General features: G+C 44.5%; 2 protein-coding genes across 19 annotated transcripts; one reads left to right on the forward strand and one right to left on the reverse strand.

Annotated features, from left to right (window-relative positions):
- Positions 1–56: 56 nt before the first annotated feature.
- On the reverse strand, positions 57–9,987 carry jmjd6 (jumonji domain containing 6, arginine demethylase and lysine hydroxylase). 17 transcript variants are annotated; one of them, XR_008830137.1, is made up of 8 exons: positions 9,579–9,987; positions 7,275–7,663; positions 6,632–6,918; positions 5,399–5,534; positions 4,984–5,122; positions 348–3,717; positions 228–287; positions 57–197 (listed from the first exon to the last, which is right to left on the reverse strand). XR_008830137.1 is itself a non-coding variant. In XM_056401666.1 (6 exons), exons 1-6 carry the CDS (start codon positions 9,705–9,707, stop codon positions 3,586–3,588), a joined length of 1,212 nt encoding a protein of 403 aa, XP_056257641.1. In that variant the 5' UTR covers positions 9,708–9,987; the 3' UTR covers positions 57–3,585. The 17 variants fall into 17 exon arrangements, 1 of the variants encoding a protein (XP_056257641.1); XR_008830135.1 differs by having other exon boundaries at positions 248–317; XR_008830131.1 differs by having other exon boundaries at positions 57–227; positions 258–287; positions 328–3,717.
- A 189-nt stretch (positions 9,988–10,176) lies between these two features.
- mettl23 (methyltransferase 23, arginine) lies at positions 10,177–13,595 on the forward strand. Of its 2 annotated transcripts, XM_056401668.1 has the most exons (5): positions 10,180–10,425; positions 11,386–11,490; positions 11,913–12,150; positions 12,528–12,612; positions 13,211–13,595. In XM_056401668.1, the coding sequence occupies exons 1-5, from the start codon at positions 10,321–10,323 to the stop codon at positions 13,380–13,382; spliced, it is 705 nt and encodes a 234-aa protein (XP_056257643.1). In that variant the 5' UTR covers positions 10,180–10,320; the 3' UTR covers positions 13,383–13,595. The 2 variants fall into 2 exon arrangements, with proteins under 2 accessions (XP_056257644.1, XP_056257643.1); XM_056401669.1 differs by lacking the exon at positions 11,386–11,490 and having other exon boundaries at positions 10,177–10,425.
- The last annotated feature ends 3,353 nt before the right edge of the window (positions 13,596–16,948 follow it).

Raw genomic sequence — 16,948 nt, forward strand, 5'->3', positions numbered from 1 at the left:
TTATTAAAAACTATATTCTTCTGGTTTAAATGAAAATTGATCCGACACGTTTCGAGTCATAGAAAAGATTTTATTGACCAACAAAATGAAATTTATCACATCCGGGTCTCAAAAACGTTAACAGGCTCTTCTCCTCATCAACATTTAACCTGTGACCACATCCATCCTGCAGCTCACAACACACACATGTAGTAAACCTCGTCAGACCACGTCAGACCACGTCAGACCTCGTCAGACCTCGTCAGACCACGTCAGACCTCGTCAGACCACGTCAGACCACGTCAGACCTCGTCAGACCACGTCAGACCACGTCAGACCTCGTCAGACCTCGTCAGACCACGTCAGACCACGGAGGAGGAAATCCTTCGAGACCTTCCCCTCGAGGCAGAAGGAAGGCACCATGTGACCGACCTCGGTGCCTTAAATTCAGCTCAACGACAGATAAAAACACCAAACACAGAAACACGAGCTCCGCCTCAGTCAGTCACACACACTCCACAAACTTATTAGGCACTTTAGTCTAAAGCGACAGATGAACATCGACTGCACAGACACAGCGATTCAGAACTGCGTGTGAAGTTGACGACGGGTTCAGAGAAGCTGGAACAGACTGTTCTCTGGTTTCAGTCCTTCACTTGGATCTCCTGCTGTGGACGGCTGATCAGACACAAGACATTTGAGGACGTCACTGTCAGAGATTGTGGCGGCCATTTTTCACTGATTTCTGACGTTACATAAAGCAAACGATCAATTTATTGAGAAAACAACAACAAGCTGGAAACTAACGAATACACAAATATTTGAATCATTTCTACATATGTAGCTTTTTTACTTTGTTTAATTTATTCTTAATATTTCTGAGGATTTGGGTATTATTATGTATTTTTATATGCGTTTATTTTTTTTTAACAATATCGTAAATATACAACTTTCAGTCAGTTTCAGTGAAAATTGTCCAAGACGACGCCCTCAAGTGTCACGCAACAGTCACAACGCAGAGACGCTCAGGTTTAAAGAGCGAGCGAATCAATCGAGCTTTAACTGGCAGATTCATCAATAATAATAATATTCATTAGTTTTAATCCCGATTCGACTCCATGTTGAACAAGCTACAGTAAATCAGTGATAAGTGTCTCGACCTCACGGCAGCGTGAAACAAGATGGACGCCAAAAAGTGGAATCACAGTCTCTCCCACTCCGACGTCAGCTGAAGCTCGGCTGTTATTCACAGAGAGGCAGAACCTGAAGAAAAGCTCATTAACACCGTCCACCTTTCTTCCACCCACGTCCCGCCCTCTGCTGTCCAGCTCAGGTACACGACTCACGGCGAGCTGCTGCACCTGGCGACAGCGTATGGCACAAAGACACCGAGCTGCTGCTTCCAGTGTTAACACACCTACAGCTCTTTGTGTGTGTGTGTGTGTGTGTGTGTGTGTGTGTGTGTGTGGCCTTTAACTGCTTTGTTTCATTAAAGCTGGGCAACTAAAGTGACTTTCAATTCCAGCATCAAGTTAAATTTCCAAGGCAGGTACAAGTTTTCAAGACAACACATCAGAGCGGATCTTTATGAAGAAATGGGGGGGGGGGGGGGGGCCTCGAGTTTCACGGCAGTCTGTGCAATAACTGGCAGCAACAAGGCTGATAAAGACGGAGCTGATTAACAGTGATGAGCAGCTCGACCCTGTAAAGAGATCCATCGTCCTCCAGACAGACTCACATTCACCTGACAGGTGCGAGGAGGAAGGACTGACTGATGTGTTCCTCAGGCGGCGTCCACACTCACACGTTTTCATATTAAAACTAAAACCGATCTCCGTCCAGACTGACACACCTGATACATACACATGTAGACATGAGCGATCGCCTACACTGAGCATGTGCGAGCCGGCGTAAACAGGAAGCTGATTGTCTACTCTGCAGTTGGTTAGCCCCAGAGTTTTCAAAATAAAACGGGTCCAGCAGAGTTTCTGAAAGTCTCCGTTTTCTTGGCTGGAAAACTCGGGAGTCGTGCGGAGGGGAAGAGTAAACGTAGAAAAAGAGATGCGTTTTTAAAACACAAACGCAGCAGTGTGGACGAAGCCTTAAAGAATCCGTCTGAACTTCTCCTCACAAGTGTTATGTTTGTGTCTGAGCCCGATTCCTCTCCCTCCTCTGGCCCACAGAGGAGCTGCAGTTAGGAAGGAAGGGGGGAAAACAGAGTATCAACTACAAACTGAAGCTCAACCACACTGGTGAACATCTGGAGTCACTGCTGCTCTGCTAAGCTAATGCTAGGCTAGTCACGTTCGTTTCATAGCATGACTAGTTTAGTTTTACTAGTTTTTATCCTCCACTGGATTCAGCTTCTGTCTTATAAAACAAATGAATTACCAAGATGTTAGTTCACTGACGTCTATATTTATATGATTTGTGGATCAATCCGCCGCTGAAAATAGTCCTATCTGGAGAACTAGTTGACTTACTTTATTATTTTGACATCTGTATAAACAAACAGACTCATAATATATCAGGGGGGGTTTAAAACTTCACTATAATATTTAAAATATTCCTCTCTCTCTTTCTCATCAGTGTTTTATTTATACCTTTTAATTTTATCCACATTAATCTCAGTTTGAATTCGTCATATTTTCTGTTGTAGTGTCTCTTGATATGAGTATAATATTAAAGAGGGTGTTTCTGCAGCTTCAACACATTAAATTTAAGACTTTTTCATATCACATTAAATGCGCTTAAACAGCAGTTTTACAGTGGCACAAGATAAAGTATTAAAGTTTGATGTAGGGACAATATGGCTTAATTATTACTCAGTACTTCTCCACAGAATAAAACAATAATTCCTGATGATATAATGAATGAAACCGATGCGACCTGAACCTCGATGGTTGGATTCACCAATTAAAATGTTTCTGCTGAAGTCAGAAGGCAAGAGAAAATGTTTACGAAAATATTTTCAAAATCTTTTAAGGCCTTTTTTTGTGCAAGATAAAAAAAACAAACAGATAGGATCAACACACACTGCTGTGATGTCATCGCTCATTAACACCAGTTTGCTGCTGTGAAACTAGAGGCCCGAGTGTTTGATGGTGTTGGTGCTGGAGGTTCTGACCATGAGCTTTAGAACAGGGCGCATGTTAAACTACAGAAACCAGACTGCGTTTCATCTCCTCCGATGACGCCACGTCTCAACACGTTCAATATTCCACTCCGTCCTCCGCAGCTCAAACTCACGTTAGGAAGCAGCTTAGAGAGTTTTAAAGCTCAGAGCGAGGCTCCACCCCCCTCGTGACCTCACCACCATCATGGTTCCCTCCATGTCCTCACACTACTGAAGCTACACAGACAAACAGATATTGATTGGTGTTGAAAAGCACAGTGGTGGCAGGTCTCCAGCCGGCCCACACCCCAGAGGACCCCCCCCTCCCTAACCTACACCAGCGGCAGCCATCTTGTCTCTGAAGGCGGGCATGTGACTTTCGCTTGGGGATCCGGACATTTACCTAAACTAGATTCGAAGCAGCTGGAGCTGTGGGTCAGTTTGTGAGTGGAGGGGGGGGGGGCAGGTGGAGGTCGGACGGAGGCCGGAGGTCACCGAGACGAGCTCCTCTCCTTGCTGACGCAGTCGTCCTGGCTGCTGGTGTCTCCGTTGGCCGTCATGCCGCAGGTGCGTCTCTTCTTCCTGCGGTGGGACATGGCGTCGCCCTCGGAGCCGGACTCCGCCTGCAGCAACACAGAGAGCAGACGCTGTGACACACGTGCAGTTACAACATGAGTGTTACATTACAGCGCCGGAGGTCTGTCACATGTTGGCAGCTGCTGGCGGTGCTGTCTTCAGACCGACTGTCCCCGCTGACGTGACGGACGCTGTGTTCGGACTGTGGGAATTTATATAAGCAGGGATTGTAACAGTCTGTTGACTCGACTGCACAACTTTACATCCCACACGCTGCAGGAAGACGCCGCCTCAGCCGAGAGTCACAGAGAAACACAGGACTGAGGGTGTGAACCGGCCTGGAGTTCTGCTTTGAATCTGAAATTTCAGCCCAGACCAAAGATTAGACATTGACCGGATATTCAGATGCTGCTGCTCAGGTTCTGACTAAAACCCAGAACAGATACACGTCACTTCTCAGGGCTGTGTCCTGACTTCCAGGCAGATACTGGGTTTCAAAGTTTTTCTTATTGTCTATCAGTCACTAACTGGTCTGGGCCCTAAATATACGGAGCTTTCAGCCATGATGCTGCCCCCTGCTGGAACCATCTGGAACCAGCTCCCAGAGGGTCAGAGGCTGCTCTTTGCTCCTCCGTCTTTTCTTTTAATCTCTGCACCTTAATGATATAATTGTGTTTTTATGCTGTTTTCTTATTGTGCTTATTACTTGTATTTTGATGCTTCTTTTATTTCTGTTAAGCACATTGAAGCTCTGTGTTTGATAATGTGCAATACCAATACATTTGCCTTGCCTCCTTCTCCTTGGCCTCAACACCTGAACCAAACCCAGGGCCCCCAGCGCCAGCTGCCTGGGCCTGGGGGGGGGGGGTCCATTATCCCTTCGTGAATCTACTTCCTGTCACTGCTCAAGGGCTGGACAAACAAAAGGGGAAAGATGTAGGTGAACCATCAACTAAAAAACAATAAGCAGAAGCACTGAATAAAGGCCAGAGGGGTTTCTGCATAACATTATGATGTCACAGTAAGGATTGACCTTTGACCTTTTCGATATAAAATGTCATCACTTCACCATTTTACCCTTTTAGACACATGTCTGAAAAATTGTCATAATTAGTGAATGAATTCTTGAGTTATGGTCAAAAACATATTTTGTGAGGTCACAGTGACCTTTGACCTTTCAACCATCAAAATCTAATCGGCTCATCCTCGAATCCGAGTGAAGCTTTGAGATAAATCTGAAGAAACGAACGACCTGGGAACGTAATAACTAAACTTGGTGACAACGCGGTGACATAATTAATAAAAACACTTGCATCAGAGTCGGAGTCAGACGAGCTGGAGGAAGATGATGACGAAGAGTCACTGGAGCTGTCTGATGCGATGCCCGTCGACTCCTGCAGGTCCACTTTGTCCGCCAGCGCTGCCAGGTCGGGCCTCTCCTGCTTCAAGATGCTGCAACGACAAATCAGGTCAAGGTTCAGTGCGACCCTGCCCACACGAGACACAGATCACACGCCGACGTGGCGAGGTCGCCGACCTCCAACAGGAAGCCACTAGAGGAAGAAAACTGCCAGTTCGAAAATGAAAATGGCCACTTTTCATTCTCATCTAGAATCAATTTAAAAACCAGAAGACGGAAAATAAGACACTAACAACAACTAAGAGAAATAATGAGACTGTGGTTGGACAGCTCGGGGACACAGGGACTCCTCAGAGATCGATCCTTACCGATACCACTTCCTGGAGAGCTTGGGTCGTCCTCGGACTGTTTTGTGCCACACGATGGGGAAGTTGGTCGTGCTGGCGAAGTTCTGAGTCACTGCGATTGTCGTGTCCAGGTTGAGGACGACGTGCCACCATCCACCTGTGGACACACAGCTAGTTACCATTAACATCAGGGGAAGAAAAACAAATCTAAACATGACTGGATATCAGATCTGATTGGTCGTGACATCAACGATCAATCAGCTCTGATGTTTGGAGCCGCTGGAACAAACCTCAAACTTCTATTGGTGCAGACTGAGGCACCAGGTGCCCGACAGGTAACCCACAAGAAGTATGTTCAATATATATTTATATTATTTCACAGGTACAGAAACATTAATGAAACAACAAGGTCAGTGACACTGTCATTCGTTCTCATGTTGTATTCACCACTGGTAGTCCAGGCTGATGAGAGCCAATCAGGAGAGACCGTGGGTGTGACCTCATCGTTTACAGAGGTCTCACTTTCTGTCGATACTACAACACAACCCCAGCGTTTTCAAAATAAAACTAAACCCCAGAGTTTTCAAAATAAAACTCAACCCCAGAGTTTTCAAAATAAAACACCACTCCACGGTTTTCAAAATAAAACACAAACCCAGAGATTGCGAAATAAAACGCGGCCAGGAGAGTTTCCAAAAGTCTCAGTTTTCGGGGCTCGAAAACTCTGGAGTCTTGTGGACGGGAGGAGGAAACGGAGAAGAAGAGATGTGTTTTAAAACGTAGTCGTGTGGATGTGGCCTATATATTTCAAACAATGTAAATACACAGTCATTCCCTCCTGTGTCTGTGTGTCTAATCTACAGTCACACAGGTGAAGTCTCAATCCTGGACCGACGCCCAACGAGCAGCTGAGGGTTTAATCTGTCCTCATCACCATCAGCTCTGGTAGCATTAGCTGGAACTAGGTCACATCCGTTTCACTGTCTGTTGTCACACAGCGCTGTCTACAGTGCCAACACACCTGTTAGGTCGCACAGGTGCTGAGCTACTCTGGATTGGCACTGAAAGAAAAAAAAAAGACCAGTCTGGGTTCTGATTGGCCGGCTTGTGAAACAGGACAAACACCACTCACCCATGACCTCCGGGAAATGTCTGAGAATGTTTTGAAAACGCTGCGTTCGTACTTTGATTTTTGGTAAACCAATCTCATGTACGACAGAGGCTTATTTTAGAAAATGATACTTCTTCACTGACCAGGCACAAAAACGGTCTCTCCGGGTTTCTGGAGGATCTCCAGCGGCGTGAACTCCGGGGGCCAGTTGGGCTGCTGCGTTCGGGGATAGACCACGTTGAACCAGGTGATGGCCTCGTCCTGCTGGTTGCCTCCGTCCTCTCTGGTCACTTTGATCAGCTCTCGGGGTGTGTTGGTGGGGAACAGACACCACCTCTTGTGACCCTGAACCAGGGCGTTCCAGGCGCTGGTGCCCAGCGGGTCGATGTGGATGCCGGTGCCGGAGCGAGCCGGGCCCATCACAAACCATCTGTGGAGGAGACGAGATGTTCTGTGTCACCAGGTAAACTCGTGACATGTGAAAGATTCCTTCAGTACCATGAAAAGTGCCATTTTGTGAGGTCACTGTGACCTTGACCTTTGACCTTTAGCAACCAAATTCAAATCAGTTCGTCCAGGTGAACTTTTGCACCAAATTAGAAGAAATTCCCTCACGGCGTTACGGTGATATTGAGTTCACCAGGCCAAAATCATGTTTTGTGAGGTCGCTGTGACGTGACCAAAGTATCGTGTAAATAAATAATGAAATGCTCACGAGCTTGTCACTCTGACACTGAGCCGCTTTGTTGTTGATTAAGATGAAAAATAAATAAACAAAGATCAAACCTGTACGGCGGTCTGCGCTTCTCTCCTGCAAACTGGAACAGGTCGTCCCTGAAGAAGACGGGGACCTGGTAGTCCTCCAGCAGCTTCCGGCGTTTGGCGTGTTCACCGTAGCTGCTGTCGAAGATGTAGAGCGGGCTGTCGTCCCTGGTGCTCTCCAGGTACTCCACGTAGTACTTCATCTTCATCTTCACCGAGTATCCGTCGTTGTCCTCCCCACACTTGAACTTCTGGTTGCGGTATTTGCGTTTGAGGCGCTCCATAGTCCATTTCTCTCGGGCGGGCCAGGTCGCCTGGGAGTTCAGCAGGACGACGGGTTTGTAGGGCCGCTCGAAGCGCTGGATGAACTCTTCAGGACTGAGGTGGAGGGCGTCCGCGCGCTCTACGTTGTCCTGTAACACAGCATATATCAGTAAAGAGTGTGCCGTTCTGAAGGCATGTCCAAAATCCCCAAAGCCTCTTCCGTCCATGTGGAAGACAAAATATTCAATTACAAGAGATTTTTAACTGTTTCACCAGTTGAGGCTCTACTTTCTAATCCTTCAACAAGGTCACTTTTAGCCTCCATCCCATTTCTCTTTCTGATATTATAAAACATGGGAAGTACAAACTGGGGCTGATATCAGTGCAAAGGGTGTGTGCATGTGAAAACACATTCTTGCGTTGAGGAAAGCAGGTCAGTGCTGTAATCAACTGCTTTGTTTCCCTCTGGTTTAAACAGCTCTGTTGAAACCTGAGGACACACCCTTACTGTTCACCCACCAACGCCACATCCAGTGAGGTTATATCTCAACTCACTTTGCTTGGTCTGCCAGCTGCTCTAAGTGTTACACCTTTTAAACTGCTCTGACCACAGCTCTCCATTTTGTAGTTTTATAGCCGTTTACATGACACTAGCAAGATTAACATCAGGATGCAAACCTGCAGTCAGGCGTCAATATGAACATCGACTCTGGTTTTAATTGCTTTAATCTAAGAAATCCCGTTTTAGAGCAACTTCAGTGAACGTGATGGAGGACAAACTCCACAGTCCTTATTTTGTTTGAAAATGTTTTCCATGGAGTTAAAATGAGAAATCCAAATGAAATCAAGTGTATCTTCCACAGTAAGTCTGTTTAGTACAAAAAAATCCCTATTTTTCTTACTGTCCTTCTGTTGTGTCACAAGTAAACACTATCCAGGGAAACATAAAGAGGCAATTTTGCACTAAACTCACAGAAACTTTGAAAGATATCCTCTTGATTTATCTAAGTCACCCTTCACTAGCTGTAGATAAACTTGCAGGACACAAGGATGTTGATTTTGTCCTCCTTCACTTACAATCTAATAAGGGATCCCTTATAGTCCAGTATGAACAGGAGGAATGATGACAGCAAACAAAAACTGACCTGACTGTTGATTTAAGACAGACCTGAAAAAAAGTAATTCACTACATTAAAACTGGCTGCAACACACAAACTAGCTTTTACAAAGAGATGATGCCGTGATGATGTTTACATCAACTGATGGGAGTGACTGTTGTGTTCATGACTGAACCAACCGAATGAGTTTTAATAGATGCACAACTATAAATACGTCACACAATCTGGAAGTTTCTTGTGCAGTTGAACATATTATAGGTTTTAACATATTTTATTTGTTTCTGGGGTGAAAATAAGTAAATCTAACCTCTGCATCAAGCCGTTCTTCAACTGAATGAACTTGTACTTTTTATTTCCTGAACCTCATCGTACTTTGTTAATACTAAAGTAGCATTAATTGGAAAAACTCAAGTAAAGTTTAAATACCGCAAAATTATACTTACTTGAGTAAATTGGTTACCTAATCATATTTCAATTATCAATACAAGCTATAAATCAACTAATAAATTATGATGCATTACTACATATTTACTGCTTTTAAATCTGTTTCACTTTAAACAGCTGCAACCTTACAGTGATGAACCCATTAATCCATCACTAATTATATCACTATAATATAATATTCATTATTTTGAAATGGGCCATTCTGCATAATGATTATTTTTATCTCTGGTACTTTAAATATATATTGATGTACTTATGTACTTTTGCTTGAGTAAGATTTTCAGAGCAGTGTTTTTACTTGTAACAGAGTATTTTTACGTTGGTGTTTAAACATGAAGTATGTGATACAGTAGGAGGAAGTATGCAGGGGCTGGAATGAAACTAACTGGGTCACAGAATTTGTGGTAACACCGGCTCCTCTGTAGCTCGGTGTCTACGTGACAAGCTGCACTCCTGCCGTAGCCACTGTTAGCTTAGCTTTCAATGCTACATTGACAGTTACCTTGACGGTGCGGTGTGACAGGTCGAAAGTCTCATGATAACCGTGTTTTATCCAGTCTAATGAATCCTTCAGTTCGGGTCTGGCGCTCCGTTTCGCCTCTTTAATCCTCTTCTTACTCTTATGGTTCATTCCTCCTCCTGGCTTTGTCGCTGCTCAGCTAGCTATCGAGCTAACCCGGCGATACCACACAAACACATTCACTAGCCTGCTCTGGTAGCCGGCTAGCTGCGCTGTTCTCACACTCTCTACTTAACCGTTTAATAAAGTCAACAAAACCACAAGTCGGTTAATGTGTTCAACTGGTCCTCAAGTCTGTACCAACAGAAACAAGAACACTGTGAACGCCTGCCTGGATGGTACAGTTTGGAAAATAGCTAATAAGAGCAGCTAGCTGCCTGGCCACACAATGCTTTTGCAACTGATTGACGTAATTAGCACCCGCCCATGTGGTAGAATAGAAAGCTCATTGGCTTACAGCGCCTACGAAAGCAGAGCATTGATTGGCTGAAGAGTAGAATAAGCCTTCCCGCCAGGCATATACGTGGATTTGATTGGCTGTTAACACGTCCTTCTTGTGATTGGAGTCGGTGCGGAAATAGACATAAGGCATGGCTGCTGCGGGTGTTATATCAGTATACACATTAATGAAAGTAGTTGATATTAACTTCTAATCAGGAGACAAAACTCCGGAATAATAACATGGCGATGCAATTATGTGTTTTTTAGGCTATTAGCTTACACGATGGCGCACAGTGGAGCCGAACCGCCTAGCATAGCTTACAAAGTTTTCACGTTTGAAGACAATAAGAAAAACAGACAGGAGTCACTGTCAGTCTCCATACCCGAGGTCTGTTTGTCTTTCTTAATACACCGTCATACTGCATGAACGGCCATTTATAATATGAATATATGTGAAACTGACTTTGACACAGCCGGTGTGTCGGTGCTGTGTTGTTGTCTCACGGAATCAAGGTGCTATCTCTTCAAGAATATATGAAATTAAGTTTATTAGATAAACATAGATGGTCTGCAGCCGGCCAGATAGACTGATATTAGATAATTATTATTATTTTAAATTAGCCGTGGATCATCGGTAGAGACTACCGATGATCCACGGCTAATTAAAAAAAAAAAATCTTATCAATCGACTAATTGTTTCTGTTCAAATTCAATCCCAACTAAAGCTTTTTTCTTTCTGAGCTTTCAATTGTTTCGACACAGTCGTGGAGTCCGTTCGGTTGTCATGGAGTTGCCATGGAGATGGATTAGGATCTCATCAGCTGTTACAATTACATGTCATTTTATTTTTGTAACTCACTTCACTGATGAAGACCATGTGATACACTTGAAAGCACAAGATGAAGTTAGTGCGGACCCTGAGTTGTGATGGTTTTTTGACAAAATATATTATGTTATGTTATTAACATTTTATTCTTCAAGAAGACTCTATGATTCTGATTTATGAATTTATATTGTGCTTACATGGTTCATATTCCTAAATTACTTTGGTGTTGGGGTACCAGGGGTCCAGTTGCATATTTTGGGGACCCCTGGTACCAGGACCCTTTGTGGTCCATGTGGAGGATGTACAGTAGTTTTATATGCGGATTTTCAGAAGCTTCCAACTGTTAGTATGTTGTGTCCGAACTTCAAACAGCCTTGTACATTTAGGATTTCATAAGTAAAACTGATGAAATAATATTAATGTTAACAGTAAAAGTTAGGGTTAGATAAAACTGATGAACATGCTGGTTTATGTTTTGCTGTCACTGGTTGCTCGGTGACGACCCGTGATCCTCTCTGTCAGGTTCTGGATCCACAATATGGCATGTATGTGTGGCCTTGTGCGGTGGTGCTGGCTCAGTATCTGTGGACACAAAGAGAAGCGTTGAAAGACAAGACAGTGCTGGAGGTGAGGAGAATATTTCTGTTTGGGCTTTAAAAACAATAAATCAAAAACTACTATAAAAACAATAAAAATAAGACAATAATAACAGGAACTGAGGAAACACTGGAAAACAAAGATAACGACAGAGTGATAAAGATATAATAATAAAATACTAAAACAGATGTGAGTAAAACCAGAAATAAAAACAGGGTGTTAGAGGGAAAACTATCCAGAAAATAATTATGAAATGAAATAATAAACAGTAAAGTATATGATTAAATAGAAAGATAAGTGATAAAATTCCATTGAAAGCCAGACTGAAGTGGCAGGTGTTGAGTTTTGAAGCAGCTGTAGTTGAGAAGTTCTTCAGGAGAGCAGAAATCAGAGCGTTACAACATTCGATCCTGCAGGTAATCAAAGCCGTGGCCACGTCTCTCTCTCCACAGCTCGGTGCAGGTGTGAGTCTCCCAGGTGTGGTGGCTGCCAGGTGCGGAGCAAAGGTGATCCTGTCAGACAGCGCTAGGACTCCTGTGTGTCTGGAGAACTGCAGGCGCAGCTGTGCAGCTAACGGCCTCCACGATGTGGAGGTGTTGGGTCTCACCTGGGGGGAGGTCTCCCCGGATCTCGTTCTGCTTCCTGAGCTGGACGTCATCCTGGGATCAGACGTTTTCTACGAGCCTCAAGGTAGATCTACAACCACTTCCTGTTGCATCGTAGCATCATCAGGGGGAGGAGGATTGTCTGAGCAGGTTTGAGGAGGGTCTGCTCCACCTGATAGGAGGAGCACAGGAAATTATAAATTATATTTCCTATTGCCATTAGGTGGCGCTATGAGTATTACTAAATATGGGCATGAAATAATATTAATGTTAACAGTAAAAGTTAGTGTTAGATAAAATTATAAAGGATATAAAAATGATATTTGAATAAACTGTATGTCAAGTATTAAAATGAATACACATGTAAAATGTACAAATGTCACAGTTTAATACAAACTACATACAACATATATATTATATATATATAACACAAACTAACTGAACATTTGAAACCTGTCTCAGATTTCGAAGACGTTCTGGTGACTGTTGCTTTTCTTCTAAGAAAGAACCCCAGAGCCCGGTTCTGGACCACGTACCAGGAGAGAAGGTAAACCTCCTTTGTTTCCATGGTGACGGTGGTGATGGTTGTCAGTGAATCATGGATGTAGAGACGAGACATCACTGGATCTCTGTGGTGCTGAAGAAAACTTAAACACAGGAGGATTCTGAATAAGTGTGGTTTTCACTGAGGTTTAACCCTCCCCCTCTTCCTCTTCTTCCTCCTCCTCCTCTTCCTCTTCTTCCTCCTCCTCCTCCCTCTCCTCCTCTTCCTCCTCCTCCTCTTCCTCTTCTTCCTCCTCCTTCCCCCTCTTCCTCTTCCTCCTCATCCTTCTCCCTCCTCTTCTTCCTCCTCCTCCTCCTCCTCCTCTTCTCCCTCCACCTCCTCCTCCCTCTCCTCCTCCTCTTCCTCTTCCTCCTCCCTCTCCCCTCTCCTCCTCCTCCTCCCTTTCCTCCTCCTTCTCCTCCTCCTCCTCCCCCCTCTCCTCCTCCTCCTCCCTCTCCTCCTCCTCTTCCTCCTCCTCCTCTTCCTCCTGCTCCTCCCACTCCTCCTCCTCCTCCTCCTCCTCCTCAACCTCCTCCTCCTCCTCTTCCTCATCCTCCTCCTCCTCCTCCTCCTCCTCCTCCTCCTCCTCCTCCTCCTGCAGTGCTGACTGGTCCATTGAAGCGCTGCTCCACAGGTGGAGTCTTACCTGTGTGGACATCCAGCTGGAGGAGTTTGGTGCTGATAGATCTGAGCTGGCTGCATCGACTCTACCAGGCAACCACAGCGTCCAGATGATGATGGTCACGCTGAGGACAGAAGACGTTGGACTGTAACAGACCGAACGTCTCCTGGAGGACGCTCCGGGGAAATAACAAGACGCCTCGTCCTGTTTGTCAACAAATGTTTAATTGTCAGGGCGGGTCACGAGAAGCACTCCACCTCTCTGTGAAGGCAGAGGTGGAGGGAGATGTTTCACTGCAGAACAGAAATAGTCCTGAGGTAAAGGTCACTTTTTACATGTTCATTAAAAATGCATTTGAAGTGTGTGTGTACTCGTGTGACGCATCTTTGGAGAGAAACATTCCTGTGATTCAAACCTTTTCAAGATCCAATGACAACAGCAGGAGCAACCAACGCCTCCGTCAGACCAACAACTGACAAACAATCAGGAAAGTGATGCGTCTCACCCGTGAAGCCTCGTACTCCTGCACCAACCAACAACATCCTGACACAAAGTCTTGTTACACTGGCAAAGGTGCACAAAAGTATTTAGTCCAAAAACACGTTTCCATCAGTAAATACACACCCACCTGCTGCATCGTTTCAAAACATCCAGCAGACGTAGTTTTATAACCCTGGACTGCACAGTGTTGCCACACGACAACTTCCTACCGTTTAGAAACAAATGTAAACACTGATCGGCCTTGACATAGAAGCTGTGGCTTTGTTTTAAACACTTATGTATGGGACGAGTTACGCGCCAAAATTTGGCGGAAGAGTAATAATAAGCCAGAAGGAATATTAACCTGAGGCTCTCCTCTACAGCTATTCTAGCTGTAGAGGAGAGCCTCGGAGCTGAGCACCCGTGGCACTAATAAAAGTTATATAAGCAGCAGTAATAGGGTCAGTAATGTAGAGGCAACTGTAGTGCTCATACTGATAAACAGTAGTGATGACGGCTGTTACAGTCTCCAAAACTAAAGCTCAAAAGGGGCAGGAGGCTGCAACACATGTAAAAAGGACACCAGACAAGAATAATTTTTCACCCAAGCTTTATTGAAATACCCCCAAAAATATATTAAAATAAATAAGTTTATCAACCTAAACCAAAGGAAACAAAAAGGACTGGTGACCCCGGCCAAAATAAACAAGACAGGAAAACGCTGGGCCAACCACGCAGTGGGCCGTCGCTCCCAGCACTTCCTCCTAGACTACCTAAACCCAACTTAACCTAAAACAAAAGACGAATAACATGACTACCCGTAATCTCCGGCCTGAAATAACATAAACTAAAATAACAAAACCCCACCGCACCTAACTGTGCGTGGAGGAACGAACCGCTTGGAGAAGGAAGAGAGGACAAAGAACCCTCACCCAGGTACAGCTGTCTGTGTCTGTGTCTCCTCCCCCCAGTCTCTGTACTCTCCGCCCCTCTTATCCCCTCCCTCTGTCCCTGAGTGCTGATTGCACCCAGGTGTGCACCCAGGTGTGCACCAGGCAGAGGGAACTGGGAGACATGAGTAGCAGCGAGCGAGGACAGGACACCACACAACCAGGGTGCACGTAACAACGGCTAATAACATTAATAACAATCATTGTTAATTATAATAAATTTGAGCAGGTTTAGCAGCAGGTGCTTCATCTGGAACCATTTGAAGGCTTTTAATACGAGCACGTGGCCAAAAAACAAAACGTTACAATAATCAAGTCTTGATGAAACGAAAGCATGAATTAAGATTTCAGCATCAGTCTTAGATAGAAAAAGACCCAATCCTAGCTATGTTACGTAGATGAAAAAAGGCGGTCTTGGTGATATCTTTAATGTGCTGATCAAAGGAGAGGGAAGAATCGAAAGTAACACCCAGATTTTTGACTGTCAGACTATGAGAAATAACACAGTTATCAAGAGTTAATGTTAATTGATCAAACTGGTGTCTATGTCGAGTCGGGCCAACGACCAGCATCTTGGTTTTATCAGAATTTAGGAGCAAAAACTTATGAGACATCCAGACAAACAGACCTCTAGATTTATAATCTGAGAGGAATCATACACATACAACATACAACTGAGTATCATCATCATAACAATGGAAATTAATTCCATAACTGCGAATAATTTGACCAAAAGGAGAAATATAGAGAGAGAAAAGCAGAGGGCCAAGAACAGAGCCCTGGGGTACTCCATGTTTCACAGCAGGGTATGTTGACATAGTGTTATTATAGGAGACGCGCTGTGTTCTGTCAGATAAGTAGGATTTTAACCAGGTGAGGACCAGGCCAGAAACACAGAATTTGCTTTCAAGTCGCTCTAAGAGAATACAATGATCTATAGTGTCAAAAGCTGCACTGAGATCCAGTCAGAGGAGCACAGAGTTGGAGTCTGAATCCATGGAGATCAGAAGATCATTTACTACTTTAGTGAGCGCTGTGTCAGTGGAGTGACAGGCCCTGAAGGCAGACTGGACAAATGAGACAAAAGCTCCTGAGACACAGCTCTTAGTACTTTAGAAAAGAAAGGATGGTTTGAGACTGGTCGATCATTATTTAAGGATCCTGGATCAAGATGTGGTTTTTTAAGTAAAGGTTTCACCACAGCAGTCTTAAAGATACTGGGAGCAGTGCCAGAAGTGAGTGATAAATTAATAATGTTAAGCACTGAAGGTCCCAAGGTTGTCCAGAGGTCTTTGGAGAGCTTAGCTGGTGGAGGCTCCAGTAGACAGTTGGTGGGTTTAGCAGACAACACCAGCTTAGACAGAGCTTCAAGAGACAGACTCTCAAAATGTGTTAAAGGAGAAGTTAACAGGGACTCAATGTAATGCTCTGCTGGTTCTGTAGACGCTGGAGAAGAAGAGGTGATTTTATGTCTAATCTCTAAAGGCTGTAAAGGGCGAGCAGCTAAGAGACGGCTGCTGCTGAGTGAGTTGAGCTGCAGTGTGAAAAAGAAATCTATGATTGTGTTTATTGTTGCTGGTTAACTGAGAGAAGTAGGCTGCTCAAGCAGTGGAGAGAACCAGCTTGTATTTTCTACAGTGAACGGAGCGAGGGCCTCCGGTAGTTTCTCAGCAAGAGCAGCTACAGTTGCTGGACCAATGTGTCGTGAGGTAAATACATTAGAGCTAGTAATGCCAGGACAGGTTAGTGTTGCTTCAAACTTGATACAAAAAATGATCAGAGATTGCAGAAGTAACGGGAGAGACAGTCAGACTAGAAACCACAATTGCACGGGATAGGATCAAGTCTAGAGTTTTGCCATTGCAGTGAGTTGGTTCAGCCACAAACTGGGTGAAACCAAAAGTAAATAATTGCTTGAAAGGCTTTAGTGACAAGACCTGAGATAAATTCACCAAATTCTTCTAAAAACTGTGAATAAGGGCCGGGTGGTCTGTAAAGTACCAGTGACTTAGTGGCTCCAGCAGCATGTGCATTTGCATAATTAGATGGGGAAGCCTCAATAAGAGGAAGGATAACATTTGGGTTAAACCATGTTTCACAGAGACCAATCATTTCCAGCTTTTGCTCAAGAATCAAATGAGTCCACAGCGACTGATGATGGTCTGTCAGGTCCAGAGGAACACACAGGGGTGATGGTGGACTAGACTCTGTGTGTGACAGTGGAGCTGTTCTCAGATCAGTTCAGACTGCAGCACTGAGAGTCATCTCCACTTCTTCTGATTCCTCT

Source organism: Seriola aureovittata, chromosome 17, assembly GCF_021018895.1.
Source record: "Seriola aureovittata isolate HTS-2021-v1 ecotype China chromosome 17, ASM2101889v1, whole genome shotgun sequence".
Taxonomy (NCBI): domain Eukaryota; kingdom Metazoa; phylum Chordata; class Actinopteri; order Carangiformes; family Carangidae; genus Seriola; species Seriola aureovittata.

Excerpts from the sequence above, each read along its gene's own strand:
- jmjd6 (XM_056401666.1), bottom strand. The coding sequence starts at position 9,707 with ATGAACCATAAGAGTAAGAAGAGGATTAAAGAGGCGAAACGGAGCGCC. Across the intron at positions 5,535-6,631 it reads AGAGACCGTTTTTGTGCCTG|GTGGATGGTGGCACGTCGTC; the intron begins GTCAGTGAAGAA and ends GTGTGTCCACAG. Across the intron at positions 5,123-5,398 it reads CTCTCCAGGAAGTGGTATCG|CATCTTGAAGCAGGAGAGGC; the intron begins GTAAGGATCGAT and ends TTGTCGTTGCAG.
- mettl23 (XM_056401668.1), top strand. The coding sequence starts at position 10,321 with ATGGCGCACAGTGGAGCCGAACCGCCTAGCATAGCTTACAAAGTTTTC. Across the intron at positions 11,491-11,912 it reads AAGACAAGACAGTGCTGGAG|CTCGGTGCAGGTGTGAGTCT; the intron begins GTGAGGAGAATA and ends CTCTCTCCACAG. Across the intron at positions 12,151-12,527 it reads CGTTTTCTACGAGCCTCAAG|ATTTCGAAGACGTTCTGGTG; the intron begins GTAGATCTACAA and ends AACCTGTCTCAG.